Source organism: Labeo rohita, chromosome 25 (genome assembly GCF_022985175.1).
Source record: "Labeo rohita strain BAU-BD-2019 chromosome 25, IGBB_LRoh.1.0, whole genome shotgun sequence".
Taxonomy (NCBI): Eukaryota; Metazoa; Chordata; class Actinopteri; order Cypriniformes; family Cyprinidae; genus Labeo; species Labeo rohita.
The window spans coordinates 2,155,827-2,182,040 of NC_066893.1; the positions used below are offsets into that span (position 1 = coordinate 2,155,827).

At 34.4% G+C, this 26,214-nt stretch overlaps 1 protein-coding gene across 1 annotated transcript in view; it reads right to left on the reverse strand.

Moving 5' to 3' along the window:
• Positions 1-26,214, reverse strand: part of wwox (WW domain containing oxidoreductase) — a 269,495-nt gene that overhangs the window by 148,524 nt on the left and 94,757 nt on the right. Inside the window, exon 8 of the mRNA XM_051100291.1 lies at positions 23,133-23,397. Coding sequence (XP_050956248.1) covers positions 23,133-23,397 — 265 coding nt within the window. The remainder of the gene's footprint in view (positions 1-23,132; positions 23,398-26,214) is intronic.

Genomic DNA, 26,214 nt, shown 5'->3' on the forward strand with positions numbered 1-26,214 from the left:
GTTATTTCATGTTCTTTCACTCTTCCTATATTTCCAATGTATATCTATAGTGATTCTTTCATTTAATTGCTTTTCTTTCATTATAGTTTGCTCTTTAACACTTTATTCCTTCATTCATCCCAACTTTTGTTTTGTTATATTGTCAATTTCTTTATTTCCGTGTTCACTTTTATTTATTTATTTATTTTTTAAAAATAATTTCATTAAATTTCAGTCATTTGCTTGTTTGATCTTCCAACTTCTTTGTTTTTCCTCTTTGTTCACTTTCATTTTTTGTTTGTTTGTTTTGTCTTTCATTCATTTGAACTCATTTGTTTGTTCTTTCGCTTGCTTTGATTTGTTTGTTTATCGCTCTTTTGTTTGTTTACTTACATTACATCATAATGGAAGTAAACAAGTAAACGTACATTGTTTTTTTGGTCTTTAATTACATTTCAGTCATTTGTTTGCTTATTCGCCTGTTTGTTTTTGTTTCTTTTACTTTTTTTGTTTTTCTTTTTGTTCACCTTTTCTGCTTTTAAACTTGTGCTTTCTTTTGTTTGCTTAGATTTGTCTGTTTCTCTTTGTTTACTTTCATTTATTTTATAGTCTATCACTAAAACTCATTTGTTTGTCTTTTGCCTGCTTTTTTTTTTTTTTTTCTCTTTGTTCACTCTTTTCTCTTTTGATTTGTTTGCTTATTTGCCTGTGTTTTTGTTTCTTTCACTCTTGTTTTTATTTTTGTTCACATTTTCTGCTTTTGCTCATTTGCTTTGATTTGTTTGTTTTTCTTTCACTCTTTGTTTACTTTCATTTGTTTATCTTGTTTTTCTATCACTAAAACTCATTAATTTCTTTGTGTTTTGCCTTTCATTTTTTTTTTGTTCTTTCACTTTTTCTCTTTGTTCACTTTCATTTTTGTTTGATTCATTTAAGCTACTGTAAGTAGCCTGAACCAACATCGTGTAAGAAATCTGAAAAACATGCAAGTTCAAACTTAAAATTGTAGCCATTTTTTTTTTACAAGAAATTTACTTTTTTTTGATATTTGTTTATTAGTTTATCTATAAAAAGGTTTATATTTTACTTAAAAATGAACACTTTATTCTTTTTTTGTTTCATTATCACTTTCTTTATTTCCTTTTTCACTTTCATTTTGTTTGTTTTTTAGTCTTTCATTACATTTCAGTCATTTGCTTGCTTTGTATGTTTCTCTTGTTTATTTTAATTTATTTTATAGTCTATCACTAAACCTTGCTCATTTGTTTGTCTTCTGCCTGCTTTATTTTGTTTTTGCTTTGTTCACTTTCATTTTTGTTTTGTTTGATTCATTTAAGCTATGGTAATTTTTTTTTTTTATTATTATTATTTTTTTTTGTTCAAGAAAAAGTTTATAATTGCAGCATCTGTTTTGCTTCATTATCACTTTCTTTATTTCCTTTTTCACTTTCATTTTGTTTGTTTTTTCAGTCTTTCATTACATTTTAGTCATTGGTTTGCTTATTTGCCTGTTTGTTCTTGTTTGTTTTTTTGTTTTTCTTTTTCTTTTTGTTCACATTTTCTGCTTTTAAACTCGTGCTTTCTTCATTTGCTTTGGTTTGTCTGTTTCTCTTTGCTTACTTTCATTTGTTTATTTTATAGTCTATCACTAAAACTCACTCATTTGTTTGTCTTTTGCCTGCTCTGTTTTGTTTTTGTACTTTCACTTTTATTTTTGTTTAATTCATTTAAGCTGAAATCTGATAATAAATCTGCAAACATGCAAGTTCAAACTTGAAATTCCAGCCATTTTTTTTTTTACAAGAAAAAGTTACTTTTTAATATTTGTTTATCTATTAAAAGATGGAATATTTACCTAAAAATGAGCACAAATAATTAGGAATATTTTAAACATATTTTCCACTTCATATTTCTTTCTTTTTAGGCTGGTGTTGTGTGTTGACAGGGTTTCAGTTAACCCATCATGCCCCCTACTGTTCAAAAGCGGCACTAAGTTCATGCATGTACTCTTATTTGAGTGCCTTGATGCAATTATGAAACATATTTAAACATAAACAACACTCATGCACCAAACAATCAATGAAAAGAGAGTAAAAGAAGCAAGAACGCATATTGCTTTTTAAATAAAAATGCATTTCTAGATAAGCAATGCATGAAAAGCATGAAATGTGCAAAATGAAATACATTTTGGCATCAAAAGCCTGCAGAAAACCACAACTGAAAGTGGCTTTCCTAAAAAGCCTGGGTATTTTCGTGTATATTCCGCTTTGATGATTTCACCGTCTCCCTCTGGAGATGTTGGCATCCTTCCTGGCACGATTCCTGAGACGCATGCGGGTGTTTGGCACGACCCTGCCCCTGAATCACGGTCGGCCCGTGCCATCTGACCGCGGGCCGCCGCCGCACAGACGCATGGGCGCGGCGAGGGGGGCGGGGGTGCATCTGTTTGAACCCCAGGAGACGGAGGGGCCCGAACTCTCGCTGGAAATGACCCCTCGCGCGCCTTCACCTTGAGAAAGCACTGACCTCCCGGCAGCCCGCAGCTATTACATTAGAGAGAGAGGCCGGCGCCCTCGTCCGCCATCAGTCATGATCTAAACTCGCACTCCGCCAGTTAATTTCTCGTTTGCCGTCCGCTCGCTATCCTTAAATAGCGGGAGGGAAATCGTGCAGAAAAATCACATGAAACGTACTGGATTCGGCATCAAAGAACATCTAGTGCTCATCTTTTCCGTTTAATTAAACAACTTTCCTAAAATCTCAAAAGTCAAACTGCGATGGCTTTGATCTCCGCAGCCAGAGAGAAGACGAGAGAAGATCTGCTTTTAAAACTTCTGCTAATAGTTTAAACGGTTTATGGGGGAATTCAAAAGTCATTTCGAATTCAATTGATTCCAATCACAGCACCGGTAAAAAGTTTGGAATAATTATGATTTTTTTTTAAATATTTTTGAAAGAACTCTCTTGTGCTCATCAAGGCTGCAATTACTGCTTTAAAAAAATACTGTGAAGACAGTGAAATATTATTGCAATTTAAAATAGCAACTTTCTATTTTAATTCATTTTAAACTGTAATTTATTCGTGTGATGCAAAGTTGATTTTTTTGTGTTTTAGTGTCACATGATCCTTCAGAAGTCATTGTAATATGCTGATTTGCTGTTTATTATCAGTGTTGAATATTTTTGATATTTAATGTGTTATACACTACTATTTAAAAGGTAAGTAAATAAATAAATAAATACTTTTATTTAAAGACACTTAAAAGTGGCAGTAAAGAAAATTAATTTAAAGAAAATATATATATAAAAAAAATCACGGTTTTCACAAAAAAAATTATGATTTTAATAAGAATCACTCAAGAAGCAAGAGTCATTAAAAAAACTGAATGAATGTAAATAAGTGATATTTACATATTTTTAATATACATATACATATACATACATACATACATACATATACATATACATATAGAAGTAAATAAATAAATCAAACCATCAAACCAGATTTTTTTTTTTTTTTCTGGGATCATGTGGTATTTAAGACTGAAATAAATAAATAAATAAATAAATAAACAAACAAATAAATAAATATATAAATAAATAAAATATTTATCTTTAATTAATGCTGTTCATTAATAAATTCCACAAAATAAAATAAGTAAGTAAGTAACTAAATACATAAATAAATAAATAAATAAATAAATAAATAAATAAATAAACTGATTAAAAGTTGCAGTAAAGACATGTTCATATTACTGTTTGTTTAGCAATAAAAAAATAGTGGTTGTCATCAAACCAAATGTAATAATGTTTTTATAAAAAGAACCATTAGTAATAATTGAGCACCAATAAAAACTGGGAGAAAAAAAAAAAAAAAAATCAAATCAGCATATTAGAATGATTTCTTTGATACTGAGGACTGAAGGAAAGAAAGAAAGAAAAAGAAAGAAAGAAAGAAAGAAAGAAAGAAAGACAAAAAGAAATATTCCCTCACAAAAGGGGTCTTTTTAAATAAACAGATAATTTAATAATAACCTTCAACTTAATTCAGTTGTAATTTATTCAGTTTTGACTAGGTAATGTATTTGGGAATAAAGTATTGCTGAAAGTGCTCTGTCTGTGTGTGTTTCTCTGGAGACGTGACTCGCACCGAGCTTCAAAAGAACATTTTGTTTGTTCAATACCTGAAACGTCAATGACGTTCCCTGATCATTAATTTCCGATCCAATCCGAGCGTAATGTATGGAAGAAGAGTGGCCTGTTCATGTCCAATAAAAGCTTTTCTTTACCACTTTATCTGATACATCCTCAAAGATCCACAACACGAAATATTAATGACCTCTGTCCCTAAAAGAGCCATTCCTCATGGAGACAGCGAGAACTCAAGACCACAATGGGAGGGGAAGACGACTGGCCTTCAGCGAAATCTGCGCACAGTCAAGTTTAGCAGCAGAAAGAAACAGAGAAGCAGAGATGAGAAAAGAGAAAAGGGAAAAGAGAGAGAGACTGAGAAACAGACACGGGGTGGCAGAGCCATAATAAATGGCTTTGGATACACGTAAGATTATTCAAACTAAACCTCAGAGACAATATGGCAAAACAAAACACAAAATGGTATATAAAAATTGCAAAAGTTCTCGATAAATCGCAGGTGCAGATGCAAAAATGCTTTTTTTCCTCCCTGCCATAAATGCTCTAGGTAAGGACATGACCACATAAATGAAATAAAATAAAATTAAAAAAAAAATACTCAGTTTCGTTTCCTTTTTTGTTTTCTTTTTCTTTTTTGCTTATTTTCTTTTGTTATCTTGCTTTGTTTAGTTTTCCTGTTTTAATCTGTTTTCTTGATTTTGTTTTGTTTTATGTTGTTTTGTTTGATTTTTGTTTTGATTTCTTTTTTGTTTAGTATTGTTTTCTTATTTTCTTTTGTTATCTTGCTTTGTTTACTTTTTGTGTTTTATTTAGTTTTTTTGTTTTGTTTTATTCTTTTCTTGTTTTGTTATTTTGCTTTGTATAGTTTTAGTGTTTAATTTTGTTTTCTTACTCTTTCCTGTTTATTGTTTTATTTTTGTTTTGTTTTCCTTTTTTCTTGTTTTGTTTTATTGTTTTTCTTTTTTAAATTTTGCTTTTAGTTTTTGTTTTATTTTGTCTCTTTCATGTTTTGGTTTTGCTTGTTTTTTACCTTGCTTTGTTTAGTTTTTGTGTTTTATTTAGATTTCTATTTTTTGTTTGTTTATTTTCTAACTCTGCTGTTTTTTTTGTGTTGTTGTGAGGTTGCTTGAGGCTTTTTGTTTGTTTGTTTTGTTGTTTTCTTATTTTGTTATCTAGCTTTTTAGTTCTTATTTTCTTGTTTTGTATATTGTTTTATTTTGTTTTCTTACTCCCTCCTGTTTTTTGTTTTGTTTTATTTTGTTTTGTTTGTTTTTTATCTTGCTTTGTTTAGTTTCTGTTTTATTTTGTTTTCTTACTCTTTCCTTTTTTTTTTTTGTTTTGTTTGATTTTGTTTTGTTTTTTGTTTGTTTTTTATCTTGCTTTGTTTAGTTTTTGTTTTATTTTGTTTTCTTGTTTTGTTTCCTTACTCTTCCATGTTTTTTTTTTTTTTTGCATTGTTTTATATTTGTTTTGTTGTCTTTTTTATTTTGCCTTGTTTAGTTTGTTTTATTTTCTTACTCTTCATGTTCGTTTTATTTTTGTTTGTTAATTTTTTTATTGCTTTCTTTTTGTTTGTTTTTTTTATTTTCTCGTTTTGTCATCTTGCTTTGTTTAGTAATGTTTTATTTTGTTTGCTTTTTCCTCTTTTGCTTTTTGTTTCTTGTTTGTTGTTTTCCTTTTTTGTGTGTGTGTTTTGTATTGATCATTTTGAGTATAATCTAGTTTAGTGGTTTAAATCCTGATCTGAAATATAACTGCTTTTCATAAACCAACTAAAATGCCAACTGAAATTGATCAGTAATAATCACCATGCACCTATATAGCACTATTCACATGTAAATTAGACAGAAATCAAGAAACCAGTCTACACATCTCTACATTTTTCTCTCATTAGACAAATCACATACAAGACATTTTTTTATCCAGTATTTGTGAGTAATGTGATGTTACAGTATACACATATACATATGCATCGCTAAATAAATGCAAACTAATGATTATAAAACAGCTGACTAGTTTATTATTAGGCAACTATGAGCATCATTAGAGAACAACATAACATTTAGGCCTCGAGTCTACAGAACGTCCCCATTCCTATAGTGAGCGAGCGTGTGTTTGTGTGTTTAACCCGTGTCTAACAGTAAGAGAACAGCACATGAATAGGTATGAACGCAGCTAATCATGTTTAAGTGTAAAGCACAATCAATGCATGAATACATTAAGCAGGTGTAGTGGAGCAGGTTGGGTGGCCGCCGTAAGATGCATTGCACAGATGATTGGTCACAACGAGCCACGGAAACACGATCAATAGCAGATATAGTGTGTAAACCCAAGAGGAATGGCAAACACCAATGAGGCGGACTGAATTTGTTCCACTTTCTGTGCATCGGCTCTGCCCTACACACTATATGCCACAATATGGAGATCTGGTTATTTATTTGATTTGATTTACTGTTTTTTTCTGGAGAAAACAAAAAGGTTGGTAGATGTTACGGGGCATTTAATGATGTCATGCGCTCATTAACATATGACCACCCACATTTACATATCAAAGCACCTAAGTCTGGTTGATCACAGCGTTCACTTTTTATGGAATAGTTATGTTTGAACAATGTTTTAAGTGACTTTTCCTGTGTGAACTCCTAAATGAACATTTTTGATGTATTTCCTGACTGCCACTGATGAGCATGAAAGATGCTCTTCACATTTGACACATCAGAAAGGTTTCTGTTCGGCAAAACGCACTCGATATTTCCAGCTCTCCCCGTGGTTGTTTATACAGGTCTTATTTGAGCACTCTGGAGGTCAAAGGTCAGCTCAATGACTCATGCACGAGCGAGTGTGTCGACCGAACAGCATTAGATCACTTACAGTGGCCTTTGTCCCCGCTGCCATTACAATGAGAATTATGTAAAGTGATAATGCACATTAAAAGCATTGGGCTCTACAGCGTGATTTGGCTCTTTAAAGCGAGCAGCTACTGTAGCTGGAAAACAGAGCTGTTACCTCTGATGTTTGGACCCTTTAATATTTATTCAACCCAGCTTAAAGCTTTTAAAAACAGAGCGCCAGTAAAAGCGGAGTTGAGTTTTGATACCGATTGTTTGAAGAGAGTCTGGACAGTGTGTTTGTGTTTTGTCTGCATTATAATTCAGACACTGAACTGAACTGCTTTTAACAAAAGGGGTTCAGAGTTATTATAGTGCACTAAAGCTAAGAGTGAAATGAAATCTACTGATTTAGACAAAAATACAAACCTTAAACTAGATAGATAGATAGATAGATAGACTAAAAACAAAAAAAACAAAAAAATCCATAACATAACAAAAGGCAAACAAAAACAACAACAAAACTAAAAACAATCCTGAAAAAAAAAAAAAAAAAAACAATAACAAATTAAATAAAATGAGAGATATGTTTACAAATTGGCTTCAAAACAAAAGAAAAACTACAAAAGAAAGGCAAAAAAACCAAAAAACAAAAAAACTAAAGTAAACAAAACAAAATAAATAGAGTAAAAAATAAATAAAAATAATAAGAGACAGAAAATATGGTAGATATATTTCCAAGTATGCAAACAAAACAAAAACAAATTTTAATTGTTATTAAAAAGAAATATTAAATGTTAAACAAAGAGAGAAAAAAGAACAACAACAAAAAAACCTTAGCACAAAAAATGCAAACAAAACAAAAACAAGAGCAAAATAAAAGCAAAACATTAATTAATTAATTAATTAATTAATTAATTAAGATGTGCAGTTTTGAGAAAATAGGATAAATGTGTTTCAAAACAAACAAAACAAAACAAAACAAAAAAAAATCCATATCACAACAAAAGGCAAACAACAACCTTAAATTTCATAAAACTAAAAACAATCCTGGAAAAACAAACCAAAATAATATAAATTAAATAAAATCTAAAAGAAGCCAAAAAATAGGGTAGAAATGTTTTTGGCTACAAAACAAAAGAAAAACAATAAGAGCAAACAAAAAGCAAAACAAACCTAAAGGTTAAAAAAAAAAAAAAAACAATTAAAATAAATAAATAAATAAATAAATAAACAAACAATAGACATGCAGAGTTGAGATTTGAGAAAATAGGGTAGATATGTTTTAAATAAATAAGCAAAACTTAAAAAATGAAAAATCCATATCACAAAGGCAAAACAAAAAAAAGTCTTAAACTACATAAACAAAAAACAATGCTTTAAGTAAATAAATACATAAATACATAAATAAATGAATAAACGAATGAATGAATGAATGAATGAATCAATCAATCAATCAATCAATCAATCAATCAATCAATCAATCAATCAATCAATCAATCAATCAATCAATCAATCAATCAATCAATCAACATGTAGATTTGAGAAAACAGGGTAGATATTTTTCCAAGCATTCAAAGAAAACAAAAAAAAATAAATCCAAAAACAAAAAAGCAAAAGTAAAAAAAAAAAAAAAAATACTAAAAAAACATAAGAAGCAAAAGCAGAAACAAACACAAAATAAAATAAAAAAAAAAGTGAATAAAAATAAGTACAAACAAATTTATATGCTTTCAAGCATATGCAAACAAAACACAACCACAGACCAGGCGAAAAACACTGTATGTGTGTTTGTGTGTGCGCTAACGGTCTGCTAATACACAAGGCACACGCTTACACATGCTGACCTTGCAATATTCCCATTCACATGTACATTTGTTTGTCTTGCATGTTGAAATCCAACAGGAAGTGTCCCTTTCCTCAACCATGAATCTGCTTTCATTCCCTTGGTCAAATATACGAGTGTTTCTTAGTCTCAAAACTCAAACGCGTCCAACAAAAACACCCTCTGAGCTGAAATCCTCAGTTCTGATGCTATCAGGGGTACAGAGGTGTTTCCAAGCAGGCAGACAGGAAGTTCCAATCATTACTGATGTGAGACGCACAGATCTGCAGATGTATGGAGCTGATACCTTTCCCGATCATCCCTAGCCTCCTTCCTCCCGAGAGCCGCTTGCATGTTTTGAAAATAATTAGCAGTGTAAGAGTTATTGAGTGAGCGGCTGCGTTTAAGTGAAACTGATGAAATGGAGGTGTGTGTGCGGATGGCAAGTGTGTGTATAAGTATGCGCCCAGGGGTCAGAGGTTAATCCCTATTGATTCAGCAGCAGTCTGCATACAGCACCGCTGGGAGACGGCCGCCTCTGTTGGCAATCAACTAGCACAAATACATGATAAATCTTACTGTCTGCGGCCACTGATCAGCGCGGGCGAAGCACAGCCGCTACAGACAGAGACCCGGGTAAACAGCCATCAGACCCGCAGAAGCAAAAGGCTGGCCGTCAACTCCATCTGCTTCACTCCAGGCTAAAGAACTGTCAGCATTAACTAGCATGTGTGAGAATATGACATAAGGTGTGGGAGTGTTCACGTGTGGGCTCCGTCAGAAATTAACACTTGCCAAGCTTCAAGTGCAAGGAAAATTGGCTTAGTTGAGCAAACAAAACAGTGCCAAACAGTTTGTTGGTGACTTTGAAGGAATTTAAAGTAACAGTGATAATTTAATGACACATTTGTTGTGCATTTGTTTGTTTATTTGTTGTTTCTGTTTTGATTTTTTTTTTTTTTTCAAATTTTGTTTTGTTTTGCTGTGTTTTGTTTTATATGACCTATTTTTGTTTTGTGCTGTTTTACTGTTTTTAGCTGTTTGTATTATGACCTATATTTGTTTTTGGGTTTTTTTTGTTTGTTTATTGCTTCATGTTTTGTTTGTGTTGTTTTTTTGTTTTTTTTGTTTGTTTGTTTGTTTGTTTTGTTGTGCTGTGTTTGTGTTTTTATTTGAGTTTGTTAATATTATGACTTATTTGTTTGTTTTTGTTTTGTGTTCTGTTTTTTTTTTATTTTGTATTATGCATATATATACATACATATACATACATATATATATACATACACACACACACACACACACATATATATATATATATATATTTATATATTTGTTTATTCGTTTGTTTGTTGTTTCACATTATTTTTTTTGCACGTTTTGTTTTGTTGTGCTGTTTTTAGTTGTTTGTTATGACCTATGTTTGTTTTTTGTTTGTTTGTTTGTTGCTTCATGTTTTGTTTCTGTGTTGTTTTTGTGTTTTGTTTTGTTTGTTAATATTATGACCTATTTGTTTTGTTGTTTTTGTTTTGTGTTCCGTTTTGAATTATGAGCTTTTTTTTTACATTTGTTTGTTGATTTGTTTGTTTGTTGTTTCACATTTAATTTTTTTTGCGTGTTTTGTTTTGTTGTGCTGTGTTTTTATTTGATTGTAATATGATCTATATTTGTTTGTTTTGTGTTGTTTTGCTGTGTTTTAGTTGTTTGCATTATGACCTGTTTGTGGCTTCAGGTTTTGTTTTTTTGTTTTGTTTTGTTGTTTTGCTGTGTTTGTGTTTTTATTTGAGTTTGTTAATATTATGACCTATTTGTTTGCTTTTGTTTTGTGTTCCGTTTTGGTAATGTTTTGCTGTGTTTTGTATTATGTTATGAGTTTTGTATTATGACCTATGTTTGTTTTGGTTTTACGTTTGTTTATTTATTTGTTGCTTCATGTTTTGTTTTGCGTTTGTTTTTATTTGTTTGTATGCTCATTTGTTTTGTGTTTTGTTTTGTGTTCTGCGGTTTGCTGTGTTTTGTTTTATGACCTACATTTGTTTGTTTGTTTTTGCTTTGTGTTTTTGGCTCTTTTGTATTATGACCTATGTTTGCTTTGTTTTTTGTTTGTCTATTTGTTTGTTTGTTGCTTCATGTTTTGTTTTGTGTTTTTTTTTTTTTTTGTTTTTTGCTGTGCTGTTTGGGTTTTTATTTGTGTTCGTAATATGACCTACGTTCATATGTGTCATATGCTTTGTGTTTTTACTTGTTTTGTACTACGACCTATGTTTGTTTTGTTTTTTTGTTTGTGTGTGTGTGTTTGATTTGTTTTTCATGTTTTACACGGTTTACACTGGTTTGCTCTTTGGTGTATTTTATTTTGTAACTGTATTATGACCAGTTTGTTTAGATTCTCTATTGTTTTATTTTATTTTATTTTATTATTTACTTACTCATTTTTGTTCTATTTTGTTTTGTTTCTTGTATTTTTTGTTTGTTTGTTCTGCTTTGTTTTTAGTTTTGTTTTGGGTGTGCATGTGCTTGTGTGTCTGTGTGTTTAGTTTAGTTTAGTTTAGTTTGTTGCTATAAACCAATGCAAATCACTCATTTTCTCATGCTTTTTAGTGCTCACCCAGTCGCATAAAACAGTAATCCTGGACACAGCAATCACAGGGCTGGACACAGGGCTGGGTTTTGATACAAATTTCATGATTAGATTCTGATTCACAATACGATTCGATTCAATTCAATATTTTGGATATATACCAGGTACAATACATGCCAAATTCGCTTAAGGAAAATAAATCTCTCAAATAATGCTGTAAAATATACATGGGTCAGTTGGTACAACATTACTATAATACTAAAGGTTAAAATGATCTGATTTGTATACAAAAGTGACAGTTACAAATGGTACAACAACCTGATGGATTTATTCAAACATAAATTAAACACTGAAGAACAGTACAAATTATAATTAATATGTTATATGGTGCATTAATTTAGCAAGTTCTCCTCTCTAGAGTTCTTTTTTTTTAAATGACTGAGTTTATAATCATCAAATGTGTTTTTTTCTGAAGTGAATGTGACGTTACGTAACATTGTTTACAAATGACTAATGAGTTTATAATCATCAAATATGTTTTTTTTCTGAAGCAAATGTGACATTACGTAATCTGCAGATCTGCAGTTGAATCAATGATCGATTTCGGGTTAAGTTGAGCTCGCTCTTTTAACGTGCCTTCAGATGTTCATTCATGTTTATTTCATGCTGTAACTGGTATTAAAGTGCAGGAGATGATCAGTTCACGCATGCTTCAAGCTGCCGCTTCTCTTGAACTGAGACACTACAGCAATCTGTAACTCCACATTACTGCACCAAAACAGCATTTATTGATTGAATATTGTAATAAAATAGATAGCACAAAGCTTATTGCGATTTATTGGATGGGAGGTGCGCTACAATGTTCCATTAATCAACTTAAATCAATTCTTGAGATCTAAGAATTTATTGTTTTATTTTTTGTAAAAATGAGAATCGATTAAATCAAGAAATTGATATTTCTTACCCAGCCTTACATGGCTGTGTTTAAAACCCTAACTTTAAATATGAGTTATAATAACAGAAATGCTTGACTTATAATTAATTTGTCTTTAATTTTATCAATTTATCCTTAATTTGCAGGTGTGACAAGATGTTAATTATGGATCCTTACTATGCATTTACATGCCTACTATTTCAGCAGTGAATGGAGCATGCTATAAACACGTCACCATCTGACTGGCCCTGATTTGACCAAAGCATGATCAATGTCAAAGTCAAAGAAACAGGAACATCAATCTTCTGTAATATTATCAGCCTTATTTTGTCAAATAATTTCTAATTAACAACTACTCTCCCTTGTTATGAGGTGAACGCAATCATGGATATTTAATAACCAGTGTCAAATAAAGTAGGGGTCGCCGAAGGTCGCGCATTCTCGTTACGGCCAAGCCCGTCTGGAAAGACTTCAGACGATCATTACAAACGAAATTAAGCGGTTACTTATTCACACAGAGCCAAACAAATGAGAGTAACCCGACGACACACAAAAGCCAATTAGAAAAATATTAATAGCAGCTTTGATAAAGCCATCTATAAGCTATTAGATGGTCAATGTGAAAAATACACAGCTGGATTTGTGATGAAACGGCTCAGAATTTCATTTCAGGCCCAGTGGTGTCTCTTTGGGACGGTTGGAGAAACATAATGTAATAATGTTTGCCAAATCAATAATAATTCTTCGTTTTTCCCTCTTAATCTTTTCACCTCTCCACTTTTTTCCCCTCAATATCATTTCGTCTCCCCTTTCTCTTCGTTTTATTTTCCATTCTCCATTCACTACCCCTCTTTCTCCGTTTTAACTCTCATTCGCTCTCTCCCATTCCCTCCCTCTCTAATCCGATCATGCAGGGAATAAGTGTATGCACCATGAACACATTTAATTTTCCCAGTTGGTTTTCAGCAGGCCTAGAGGTGTGCTTTAATAAGGATCAATGGCACTTTATCTAGGACAGGACCCACTTCACAGCATGCAAATTAAACACCAACACTTACAGAAGAAAGAGGAAAAAAAGGAAAAGAAATGGATTTAATTAAAAAAAATGTAGAACCACAGGCTCTGGGAATTCAATTAAAGGATTTATGCAAAGGTTGGCTAGCTTTTGGTGTTGCAGTTACTGTTTGTATAATGAGCTTTTCATATTAAAAATCAATAGGTAATCTAGGGTGGAAGATCAACTGCTTACGTACATTTTTGAAATCAATTTGAAAAATAGTCCATCAGCCACATGTCACAAAAAAAACAGGCCTCTATCAAGGTGGATATGGATCTGGAAGCCTGATTTTAGGGGAAGCAGTTGGGAATTCTGGGTAAGGTTGTTTTGAGAGGTGGGGGTTGCAAAGACGCCAGGAGAGGGATTTTGCCATATTTTTCAAAGAAACCAAACGTTGTGTTTGTTGAAGCCACAGCCTTATCTTCAACACATGTGCACCAACACATTCATGAGGACAAAATTTCATGCCTCTCATGCAAATTTAATCTCTTATGGAGCATAATTCAATTACCAAATCATGACTTTCCAACTTTCCGTAAAAAACGGCTTACCCTTATAAACGTTTCAACTGTGCTGTTATTACACTGTCATTAAATAGTAATTACAGACTGTAATTAGGTTATTAACATTACAACAAATCCAACATGACATGAACACTTCATTATTGCTCCTCCTCTTCTTTATGTAATTGAAATAAAAATGGCACTGTGATCACATGATGCAGCCCGTAGTGAACCGTCCCTGGCCAAAGCAAATAAGAAACCCCTGAAGAATTAATCGAAGCAGCAGGATCCTCTCAAACATCATCAATGCAAGTCATCGTCTCATTCTGCTAGCATTCATGGTGCTAGATCTGATGGTCTTCAGATGAACACGGTATTAGCTCCGTGCACTCAGATGGATGGGCCGCCGTGTGACTTTGACTGGGGGTCAAACCGGGAATGACATGACAGCTCCCGGGCTCGCCCGAACGCTGCCTGCCTGCCTCTGATTGGTCCTTTATCGATTCCGACACCTTCCTGGCCACATCGGCTGATCAAGCAATAAACTATTTGCTCGGTTTCCTACTCCACAACGAGCCGCTCGCTCCAAAGAGCTGCGAGCGTACGTACGTGTGCGGTTGCCTCTAGACGCACACTTTATTTTAATGAAATGGCGTGTCTTGGTAGACTATAATCCTGGTAATAGGATTGAGTTGAGACACACATGTCAATACAAGCAAATGGGATTGTGTGCTTTTAGGTCTCAGATTGTCTTCCAGGCTCATAATAGGTAATGCGGGGGGAGGTGAGAGAGATGGAGAGAGAATGGAGTAACATCAAGCCAACATATCGCTCAATTAGATTAAAGATTAAAGTCTATTCAAGGTCTGATGTTCAGTTCTAACCAGGGAGTTATGCAGGACGAGGCGTCGTGCTGTTTACATGCATAGTTCACACAATCCGCTGCTTTGAACCTACTGCCTCCACGTTGGATCCAATTTAACTGCAGAAGGGCTGCAAAAGAACATTCCTATGTGTTATGTCAAACGGGCCATTTGTCGGGCTTCCTCGGGACCTTTGAACTGTTTCCTTGGTGTCCGTGTCCACTTGAAATCTGGGGTCTGAGGTACAGTTCAAAATTGTGATAAAAGCAATCCAGCAGAAGTTAAGCACTACTGATAATGGATTGCTCAATGCTGCATGTCTGCATGGTGGAATAGAACACTGGTTCAGACAAAGCAAGGGTGAAAACTGCCGAAAACAACCTAGGATGTCTTGAGTCGAGAGCAGTGCTTGCCAACCACGTTCCCCCCGCATTTTGCATGACTCCCAATCAAACACACTTGATTTAGGTAATCAGCTAATTAGTAGAGACTCCAAAACCTGAAATGGATGTGTCAGACAAAGGAGATATGTAAAATTTGAAGTGTTGGGGGCGGCTCTAGGAACATGGTTGGAAACCACAGATCTAGAACAGTGTTTCCAAACCCTGTTTCTGTAGGTATGCCAACACCACATACTTCCAAACTCTTCCTAATCAAACCTGTCCACCTGGACCAACTAAAAACTTTCTGAAAATTTGGGAAATTTTAGGAAAACTTTTGGTAAATTTTTTGGAACGTTTTCCTGGAAATTAAGGCAAAAATGCTACCCCTAAGGGGCTCTAGAAACGGGGTTGAGAACCACTGATCTAGAACAGTTTTTCCCAACCCTGTTTTTGTAGGCACCCCAAAACCACATATTTCCAAACCCCTCCTAATCAAACACACCTGGACCAACTCATCAGCTTAGTGGATATATCAAAACCAAATTAGATGTGTCCGACAAATGAGACTAGGGTTTCAAAAGGATGAAAACTTTTCAGTAATTTTCCAGAAATTTTTGGAAACTTTTCTAGGATTTTTTGGAAACGTTCTGAAAATTGGAGTTCCTAAAAAGTTCCTTTGCAACCCTGAAGGCAATCCAAAATGTGTGGTTCTGCGGGGACCTCCAGGACAGGTTTGAAGAACTCTGATCTAGAACAGTGTTTCCAAACACTTTTTCTGTAGGCACCCCAACGCCACAGATACCACAGAGACTCTGGTTGCAAATGGGATGGAAACTTTCCAGTAATTTTCCAGGAACTTTCTAGAGTTTTTGGAAACTTTCTGAAAATTTGGGAAATTTTCTGAACATTTGGTAGGTTTCTGGAAATGTATCAGATATTTTCCACCCCTTTACAACACTAAAAAACTAAGCAGTGTTTCCAAGCCCTGTTCCTGGAGCCACCCAAACACTACACATTCATAAACTCTTGCTAATCAAACACTCCTGGATCAACTCATCAGATCAGTAGATACTCCAAGACCTGAATTAGATGTGTCTGATAATTGTTTGGTATTTTTTGGAACTTTCTGAAAATTTGGGAAATTTTTCGGAACATTTGGGACGGGTTTGAAAAACGGGACGGGTCTAAAACAGTGTTTCCAAATCCTGTTACCGGAGGCACCTCAACAACAAACTCTTCCTAATCAAACACACCTGGATCAACTCAGCAGATCAGCTCAGTAGATACTCCAAGACCTGAATTAGATGTGTCCAATAAAAGAGACTAATGTTGCAAAGAGATAGATTTTTTTTTTTTTAACTTTTTCAAAATATGGGAAATTTTTTTAAACGTTTGGTAAGTTCCTGGAAATTTACCAAACATTTTCCACCCCTTTGCAACCCTAAAAGAGACAGCTCAGTGGATACTCAGCGACCTGAATTAGATGTGTCCAATAAAAGAGACAAGGGCTGCAAAGTGATGGAAAATTTCTGGTAATTTTCCAGAAACTGTCTAAACTTTCCACAATTTTTTTTTTAAAAGATTTCAGAAACATTTGGTCATTTTTGTAAATTTCTATAAAGTTTTCCACCCCTTTGCAACCCTAAAAGAGAAAATACAAAATGTGTGGTTCTTGGAAAAAACAGGATTTTTTGGAAACTTTCTGAAAAATTTGTGAAATTTTTGGAAAGATTTGGTAACACTTGGATCAACTCATTAGCTCTTTAGTAGACACTCCAAGGCCCGAATTAAAGTCTGATAAAGGAGGCTAGGGTTGCAAAGTGATGGAATATTTCCAGTGATTTTCCAGAACTCTGGGAAACTTTTCCAGGATTTTTTTTTTTTTTTTTTTTTTCTGAAACTTTTGTTGTTTCTGGAAATTTACAGTTTTTTTTCCTCCCCTTTGCAAATCTATAGGACACAAATTGTGTGATTCGGACGGGCCTCGAGGACAGGCTTGAAAAACTATACTAGCTAACTAGATCTAGAACAGTGTTCCCAAACCCTGTTTCTGTAGGCAACCAAACAACACATATTTTCGTAACTCTTCCTAATCAAACATACCTGGACCAACTCATCAGCTCAGTAGATAATCCAAGACCTGAATAAATTTTTTGGAAACTTTCCAGGATTTTTTGGAAACCTTTGGAAAACTTGGAAAATTTTTAGACACTTTTGGTAGGTTTCTTTACCAGACATTTTCCACCCTTTTGTAACTCTCTGTGTGGTTCTCGAAGGCCTCCAAGACAGGTTTGAAAAACTCCAATCTAGAATAGTGTTTGCAAACCCTGCTCCTGGAGGCACCGAAACACTATACATTTTCAAACTCTTGCTAATCACACACACCTGGATCAACTCTTTGAGAGACACTTCAAGATCTGAAAGGGGGAAATCAGATAAGCGAGACCAAAATGTGTACTGTTGGCGTGCCTCCAGAAACAGGGTTGAGGGAAACCTGATCGGGAAAAAACCCTTGAAAAAGAACGGGGATATTTTCAGATATATCCACAGGGTGAGAGTGGCTATAGTGGCCATTAGATTTGATATCCTACTGGATCGTTCCAGGCCGAGAGCTCCGGTAGAAGACAGCACAGCAGCCTGTAGCGGAAAACATTCCGGCAGGCTGAGTGAACCGGTTCTCTTCTCAACCTGCAGGCCCTAATCACCAATTATGAGCCCATTAGGGCTGCTGGCAGCTCATTGTGTCCCGCCGCAGAGGAAGGGGCTCTGGGTGTAGACCTCTGCCCCACTTCGCTCCGCTCCACTGAGCGCCTGTCAGCCCCGGTTGCGCCGCAGCCGTGATAGGACCCGTGTACAGGCAGATAACAACACCTGACCTTACAACCAGTTACCGGGGGACGCTCGCCACGCCGACAGGGCTCATCGCAGCGCGACAGCGGTGGGATAAATCTGAGCCGCTCGGGGTGACGAGACTTCATTAAAGAAGAGCGAGAGAGAATGGGTAATGCCTCTGTAGTGTACTAATAGAAGCAGAGCCCTCGTTAGCCGAGCGTGAGGAAAGATCCATCAACGGCATCTCCTCCTTTCGCTCGGCTTACAAGGGGACCGAGAGCGAGAGAGATTTAGACTCCCATAAGGAAGCACTGGCAGCAGTCTCGCAGCAGGCTGGTTAAATTATCTCACAGGCGAGAGGCGAGACACTTGCCAATGCACAGAGGAACTTGTTAAAGTCCCCCTTTTAGAGCAAACCGTCGGCTAATGTACGACTATTGGGCCATGGTCAAAAGTTCAGCCCCTGCATATGTAAAAAGGTAGCGGAGCGCCTGAGGCAGAATCCCGGGGAAAATAATTGCGCTAAACTGCTGAAAACGCGCAGTCAGATGCCGGACCGGATCCCAACGAAGCGATTGTGAAGAGGGCGGGCGTGACGGGGGGAAGGTGGGGTGCTGATTGGGCGGCTGTGATTTTCCCAGCAGCTTCATGTCCCAAAGCATCAAGCAGCTATTAGATGCCACAATACCCAACCGTCTAAGAAATGTCAAACCAAACATGCTAAAACAGCTGTTTGACTACACAAATGAAAAGGTTACAGAGGCTTCGGGGACGTACAGTACTTCACGTAAAACCGCATAGGAAGTATCAAAAATGACCTTTTTTTGACATTGAGCTAAAATATCTGACGCTCCTAAAGCATTACAGATCTAATAAAAACATTTCTTGGAAAAATAACAACATTTGTTCGCAGAAATGAGTCTTTGGGGAATTTTTGGATTTGGATTTCTGAGCAAGTAACGTCAATTGCTACGTTTTGCTGTTTCTAAACCAATTTTGGTAAGTCATTATATCAAATTCAGTGCTACTACAGTAGCATATTACAGTTGCAAATAACTTTCTCATCAAGGGCCTATTTGACAAATTAGTATAAATTGTATCCTAAGTTGTACACAAAAATCCTCAGTGGTGAGTTCAGTCAATGGAATGATGCGTTTTTATCCCTGCTTCTCCACATGCCAGGAAAGATCAGTACCGTCGTTCTGCTCAGCACAAGAGACCACTTGATTATTATGAGGAGAAAATGACTCCACTCTTATCAAAGCTAAACACATCTGGAGATCAGCATGGGCCTAATGTACAACTGCAGGCCACGAAGAGAGCAAGAGAGATGCATGGCAGAACATATCTGATGTACAGATTACAGATGAACACAGTCGTGTGAGTTAAACTCAGATATCAGTCCTGCCTCTTTCCCAATGAATTTTTATCAACTCAGCAAAACTGAAAATTATCTACAAATTACAAGATGAGATGATGATATTTGGTTTTATGAATTACACTGCAACATCCTTTGCATTTTAAAAATGCCATCTACTTTTTTAATGTATGACAAAATTAGTTATATAATAATAATAATAAACCAATCAATTAATTATTACAGAGATGTTTGATGCATCTATATATCAAATTGTTAGGAAACACTAAACTAAATGGAAGTGTCCCACTCAGATCCAATAAAACAGCAAAATAAGAGGTTTTATTCTAGATTTGCGCAGTTATAAATCACCTACAGCTTCTCGGAGAAGACAAAGGCGTTTTACTGAGCTTGGGTGTAATATCGTTCCAGGCTCTTCCTGTCAACATTATGCAGAGCTTTGCAACCTTGAACAATTTCCCAGCATCCCATATGAGACTGCAAGCAATTAAAACGATACCATCTTCATAGCCTCATAACCAATAAATAAAATAGCAGCAGTGTTTCGTGTTTTAAGTTCACTAATATTTGAGGGGGTTCAGAAAAGGCAGAGAGAGGCACATTAACACCTTGGTAAGAACTGGGGTTTTTCCTATCTTAAGTGTCTTGACTAATAAAAAATGTAAACATTATTGGAATGATATCATTGGAACATTTGCAAACTAGGATTTTCTTCAGGAAAAATGGAAATGTATAGAAGAACCAACGTTTTAGACATGTTCAAAACTATGAAATGTTCAAGACCTTAAGGTCTCATCAAGATACAAAGGACAAAAAATTCCCTTAAATTAACAAATCACAGTTCAGAAGCGGCAGTACACTTTCCATGCGGTGGAATGCCTTGACACCAGCGTCCATCAAACATGACTGACAGCTGGAGAAATGAGCGGCTTTGAGTTACGACTGGGCCGTGTGCATAAACTTCTGACATTTTCATACCCATCTCTTTAATACGTAATCAGCTCGGCTGAAATACTCAACACTACATCAAAACCTGCCTTCAGAGTTTTCAACCAAAATTAAAACAAAGAATACATCAAATGCATTGTGTGGCCTAAAGCATATCAGAAGCGGAAGGAAATGCTTCAGGTGCGAGACAGGCAGATACTTTATGATTTATGAGGATGTTGAATTTTATAGTTTGTCTCTGTAAGTGTATGTGACTCGCCTCTTCGGGCTAAAACGGCAGAGTGTTGCCTACAGGAAGAGCTGCCCGCCTGATTTATGCGGCGCTGGGGTATACGAGCAGCGCTACGGCAGCCTGACACACACACATGCTCACGCTAACTACAGGCGATTCCTGCTCAAGAACACAAAAAACATGCTAGTGAAACTTTCTTGGACCACAAAAATTTAAGTACCAACCACTGTACTTGTAAAAAAAAAAAAAAAAAAAATCATTTAAAAGCAGGTGCACATTCACAAAAGGTCTGAAAAGAAGAAAACAAATAGCAGAATTAGAATGTGTCAAATAGCTTTGTTCTCCAGTCTAGCAAGCTACTGTAGCATTTCTAGTTATCTTAGATTCCCAATGAAAAAGCTATTGCATAAGGTAGCATAGTTAAACTTTAAGACACCTTTGGTAAAGAGATTAAGTCGAAAACACAAGTGTCCTTTACCACTGCTGTTAAATAATCCCAAAACTGACAAAGATTTATTATACTGTACTGTAAAATATAATTTGAAACATTTAAAACAACAGGATTATTACTATTATAGTTTATTATTATTATTATTATTATTATTATTATTATTATTATTATTTATTTTAAGTGTAGTTTATTTTTAATTTACTTCAAATAGTATATAGTTTTAAAATCAGCCATTACTTGGCTATTAGCTAAAGCAATAAAAAAATAAAAAATAAACAAATGGACAAGCAAACTGACAAACGAACATACTAACCAACAAATGAACAAACCAATGAACAAATCAACCAACCAACCAAAGAACAAACCAACTACCAACGAACAAACCAACCAACAAGTTTAATGGTATCAGGAACATTTTTAATAACAGTGCATCAGTACCAGAAAATATAATCAAATAATATATCAAATTAAAATGTTTAATCAGAAATGCAAATGAATCAACCAACAAACGAACCAAACCAACTAACCAAAAAACCAACCAAAGAACAAACCAACCAACTAACCAATGAACAAATCAACCAACCAACCAACCAACCAAAGAATAAATTAACCATCTAACCAACGAACAAATCAACTAACCAACCAATTAACCATACGAACAAACAAACAAACGAACCAACGGACCAACCAACCAACCAAAGAACAAACCAACCAACCAGTTTAATGGTATCAAGAAAAAATGTTTATATCTGTGCATCAGCCCCAGAAGATATCATAAAAAATATATCAAGTTAAAATGTTTAATTAGAAATGCAAATAAAAAAACAAATGAACCAAACAAAGAACAAACCAACCAACCAACTAACCAACGAACAAATCAACCAACCAACTAACCAACGAACCAACCAAAGAACAAACCAACCAACTAACCAATGAACAAATCAACCAACCAAAGAACAAATTAACCATCTAACCAACAAACAAATCAACCAGCCAACTAACCAATGAACTAACCAACCAATGAACCAACCAAAGAACAAACCAACCAACTAACCAACGAACAAATCAACCAACCAACCAAAGAACAAATTAACCATCTAACCAACAAACAAATCAACCAAAGAACAAACCAACCAACTAACAAACCAACCAACCAACGAACAAATCAACTAATAAACCAACCAAATAACAAATTAACCATCTTACCAATGAACAAATCAACCAACCAACCAACCAATTAACCATACGAACAAACGAACCAACCAACCAAAGAACAACTCAACCAACCAACCAACCAACCAACCAGTTTAATGGTATCAAGAAAAAAAAATTAATATCTGTGCATCAGTCCCAGAAAATATCATAAAAAATAGATCAAATTAAAATGTTTAATTAGAAATGCAAATGAACCAACCAAACATCAAACCAACGAACAAATCAACCAACCAACCAACAAAACAAACAAAGAACAAATTAACCAACTAACCAACGAATAACTCAGCCAACCAAGCCAACAAAACAGCAAATGAACCAAAGAGTGAACCAACAAACAAACCAAATGAATCAACACACAAACCAATCAACTAACCAGTCTATTGATAATAGGAACAATTTTAACCAACAGTGCATCAGTCCCAGAAAATATCATAAAAAATATACCAAATTAAAATGTTTAATTAGAAACGTTCTGCTACACCCAGCATATTTTTATGCTTCTTAGAGGTTATTCATAAAATAACCTGTTTTTTCATTCTACTGCACGAGTTCTCCATTGTTTTTCAATGTAAAACATGCTCTAGATGAATGCCTTGCATCTCACACATGTCATTCTAAAAATGTGCACATACCAAAGCTTTTGTGTTTCCACTGCCCTGCGTCTCAAAAACTACTTTTGTGAAAACAACACTTTCTGGTGTTGTGTTAGCCTAGCGTTAACATAGCAACACACTAACATCAACTCAATTCAAACTGGCTGCATATCAAGTCCACTTGACTGTGCTTCTCATGAAGACAGCTAATTGTGTGCCATGTGTTGATGATGCCTACAAACAACGTTTAAAATCGGTTGCCATTTTGGTGATTGCGATGCTGAAAAAGTAGCTGCTAGAAGTGAAAAGCCCAGGAACATTCTCAGTCATCACACTGCATCAAGTGAAACATGGAAAAACTAAATCTCTTGGTCTTACCATTGACTTGGTGAAGGGTCGTGCAAAGGTGAAGAGCAGGGTCATGAGCCACCAGCTGCGGTGGATGGAGGTGTACATCATGTTCCCAGGATGCAGTGCGTTACAGGTGACGCCGTGGGGCGACATGCGGCGGTGCAGCTCATTGGAGAAGAGGATGTTGCAGAGTTTGGCACGGTTGTAGGCCAGCATCGACCAGTACTCCTTCTGCGGAGGTGACAGCAGATTCAACTCCACCTTCCCACACGAGTCCACCAGATCCGTGAACCTTCAGAAACAACAATGAGCAACATTAAAATCAAAACTGAACAAAGAGACTTCAGACACTCATATTTTGAGTGTCAAACAAGTGATCTACAAATAAAATTGAGTGTCTCTTTTGTTTATTTTGATTTTATTTTGTCTTGTGTGTTGTTTGCTGTTTCTCTTATTTTATTTTTATGTTTAATTTTAAGTTTTTTGTGTTTTTTTGTGAACTTTTTTGTGTTGGTGTTTTGTTTTGAGTTGGATTTTTTTGTTTTGTGTTTCTTTTGTTTGGGGGTTTTGTATTGTTTTGCTGTTTTGTTTTGTGTTGTTTTTATGCTTTGTTTTTTTGTTGTTGTTTTTTTTACATTTTGTGTTGTAGTTTTTTGTTTGTTTTTTAATAGTTTTTGTTTGTTATGTGTTTGTTTTGCTTTATGGTTGTTTTTTCCTCTAGATATTTTGTTTCATTCTGTGTTGATGTTTTTTTTTTTTTTTTTTTTTTTTTTTGCAGTTTTGTTTTGTGTTGGTTTTTATGTTTCGTTTTTTGTGTTTTGTTTTGTTTTTTTTCTTATAGGTGTTGTGTTTGTTTTGCCGTTTCATTTTCGTTTTGTTTTTGTTTTATTTTGTGTTTATTTGTTTTTTTTTATTGTTTTTTGTTTTGTTGTGTTGGTTTATATGGTTTGTTTGTTTTGTGTTGCTGTTTTGTTTTTTGTTTATGTTTTGTTTGGTGTTTTTTTTGGAAGTGTTTTGTTTCATTTTGTGTTGGTGTTTTTTGTTTTAGTTTCGTTTTGTGTTGGTTTTTATGTTTTGTGGGTGGTTTTGCTTCGTTTTGTGTAGAGTTTTATGCTTTGTTGTGTGTTTTTGTTTAGTTTTTTGTTATTTTTTGTTTTGTTTTGCTGTTTCATTTTGTGTTGCTTTTTACATTTTGTTTTGTTTTGTTTTTTATAGTTTTTTGGGATGTGTTTTTTTGTGCTGGTTTATACATTTAGTTTCGTATGGCTGTTTTGCTTTTTTCTTATAGGTATTTTGTTTCATTTTGTGTTGTGTTTATTTTTTTTTTTTTTTTTGCAGTTTTGTTTTGTGTTGGTTTTAATGTTTAGTTTTTTTCTTATAGGTGTTGTTTCATTTTGTGTTGATGTATTTTCCCTATATATGTTTTGTTTTATGCTTTGCTTTGTGTTTGTTTTGTGTAGTGTTTTTTTTTTTTTTTACATTTTGTATTGTGTTGCTGTTTTTTTTTTTTGTTTGTTTGTTTTTTGATAATTTAGTTTTGTTTTGGGTTTTCTATTGTTTAATTTAGTTTTGTTCTGTTATGTTTTGTGTCTTGTTTAGCATCTAGTTTTGTGTCTTTGTCTTTGATTTGTCAGAATGGAAGTCTACAGTCACCAAAACCCTCAACTTTGTTTGGTTTCCAACATTCTATAAAATCTACTTTTGTATCAACAGAAGAAAGTAAGTCATACAGGTTTGGAATTTGGAAGGTAAATGAATAATAACAGAACTCTGATTTTGTCAATATGTCAATATTGAACAAAGGGACAAAACTGATTTCTCACCGACGACAGTCTGACTAAAGTCTCAATCCTAAGTTTAACAGGAGGAAATAACCTCCAGAATGTGAGCCGGTGGAGAAATGAACTAAATGAGCTTTGGCAGGCCAGGTCTGGCTTAATGCAAATCAAAGCTACGACATGATGTTCTTTAATTGGCTCTGACTAAGCTGTTAAACGCCAGATGTTTGACAAGGCCCCTGAACACAAGACGTTGTATTTTCTCAATGTGTCCTTGTGTGTGTGTAAACAGTCCCAAGAAACTGCAGTGAAATGAACGGTCCCTCCCCTAGTGCGGATCAGAGCCCGCAATCGCATTCAACATTTACCTCTTAATTATGCGTTTTACACAACAACCAATCAAAACGCCACGTCTGCTGTATGACAAGCACAGTGCGGCCCGTGTTGCTGTTTGACATGTTACATCTCTGCTTGGGTAAACAACAACATCTGCAGGCATCACGTCGTTACAAATACTAAAGGTGTGAACTGTGTGAAACTAGGTAATTAAAAGAATATTTCACTCAAATTTTAATTCTGATATCATTTATTTACCCTCCTGTTTCCAAAACCAATATGTGACTCTGGACCACAAAACCAGTCATAAGTAGCACGGGTATATTTGTAGCAATAGCCAAAATGGGTTGAAATTATCGATTTTTCTTTTATGCCAAAATTGTGAGGACATTAAGTAAAGATCATGTTTCATGAAGATATTTTGTACATTTCCTACCGTAAATATATCAAAATGTAATTTTTGATTAGTAATATGCATTGCTCAGAACTTCATTTGGACAACTTTAAAGATGATTTTCTCAATATTTTGATTTTTTTACACCTTCAGATTCCAGATTTTCAAATAGTTGCATCTCTGCCAAATATCGTTCTATCATAACAAATAATACATTAATGGAAAGCTTATTTATCAGCTTTCAGAAAAAAATGACACTTATGACTGGCTTTGTGGTCCAAGGTCACAAACCACATATTCACTTTTCTTTCCCAAAGAATGAAATTACCAGGGTCTGTCAAACTCAGACAATAAATAAATAAATAAATGTATTAATTAAATAAATAAAAGTTCAGATATATCAGGTTTATGTCAAGTTTAAAATATTTTATTTTATTTTATTTTATTTTATTTTATTTTATTTTATTTTATTTTATTTTATTTTATTTTATTTTATTTTATTTTATTTTATTTTATTTTTCTAAGTGGTCTTCTGAAGTCATCTAACTTTGTTTGATGAACTGAAAAAAACAATCTTGAAAAAAGAAAAGAAAAGAAAATA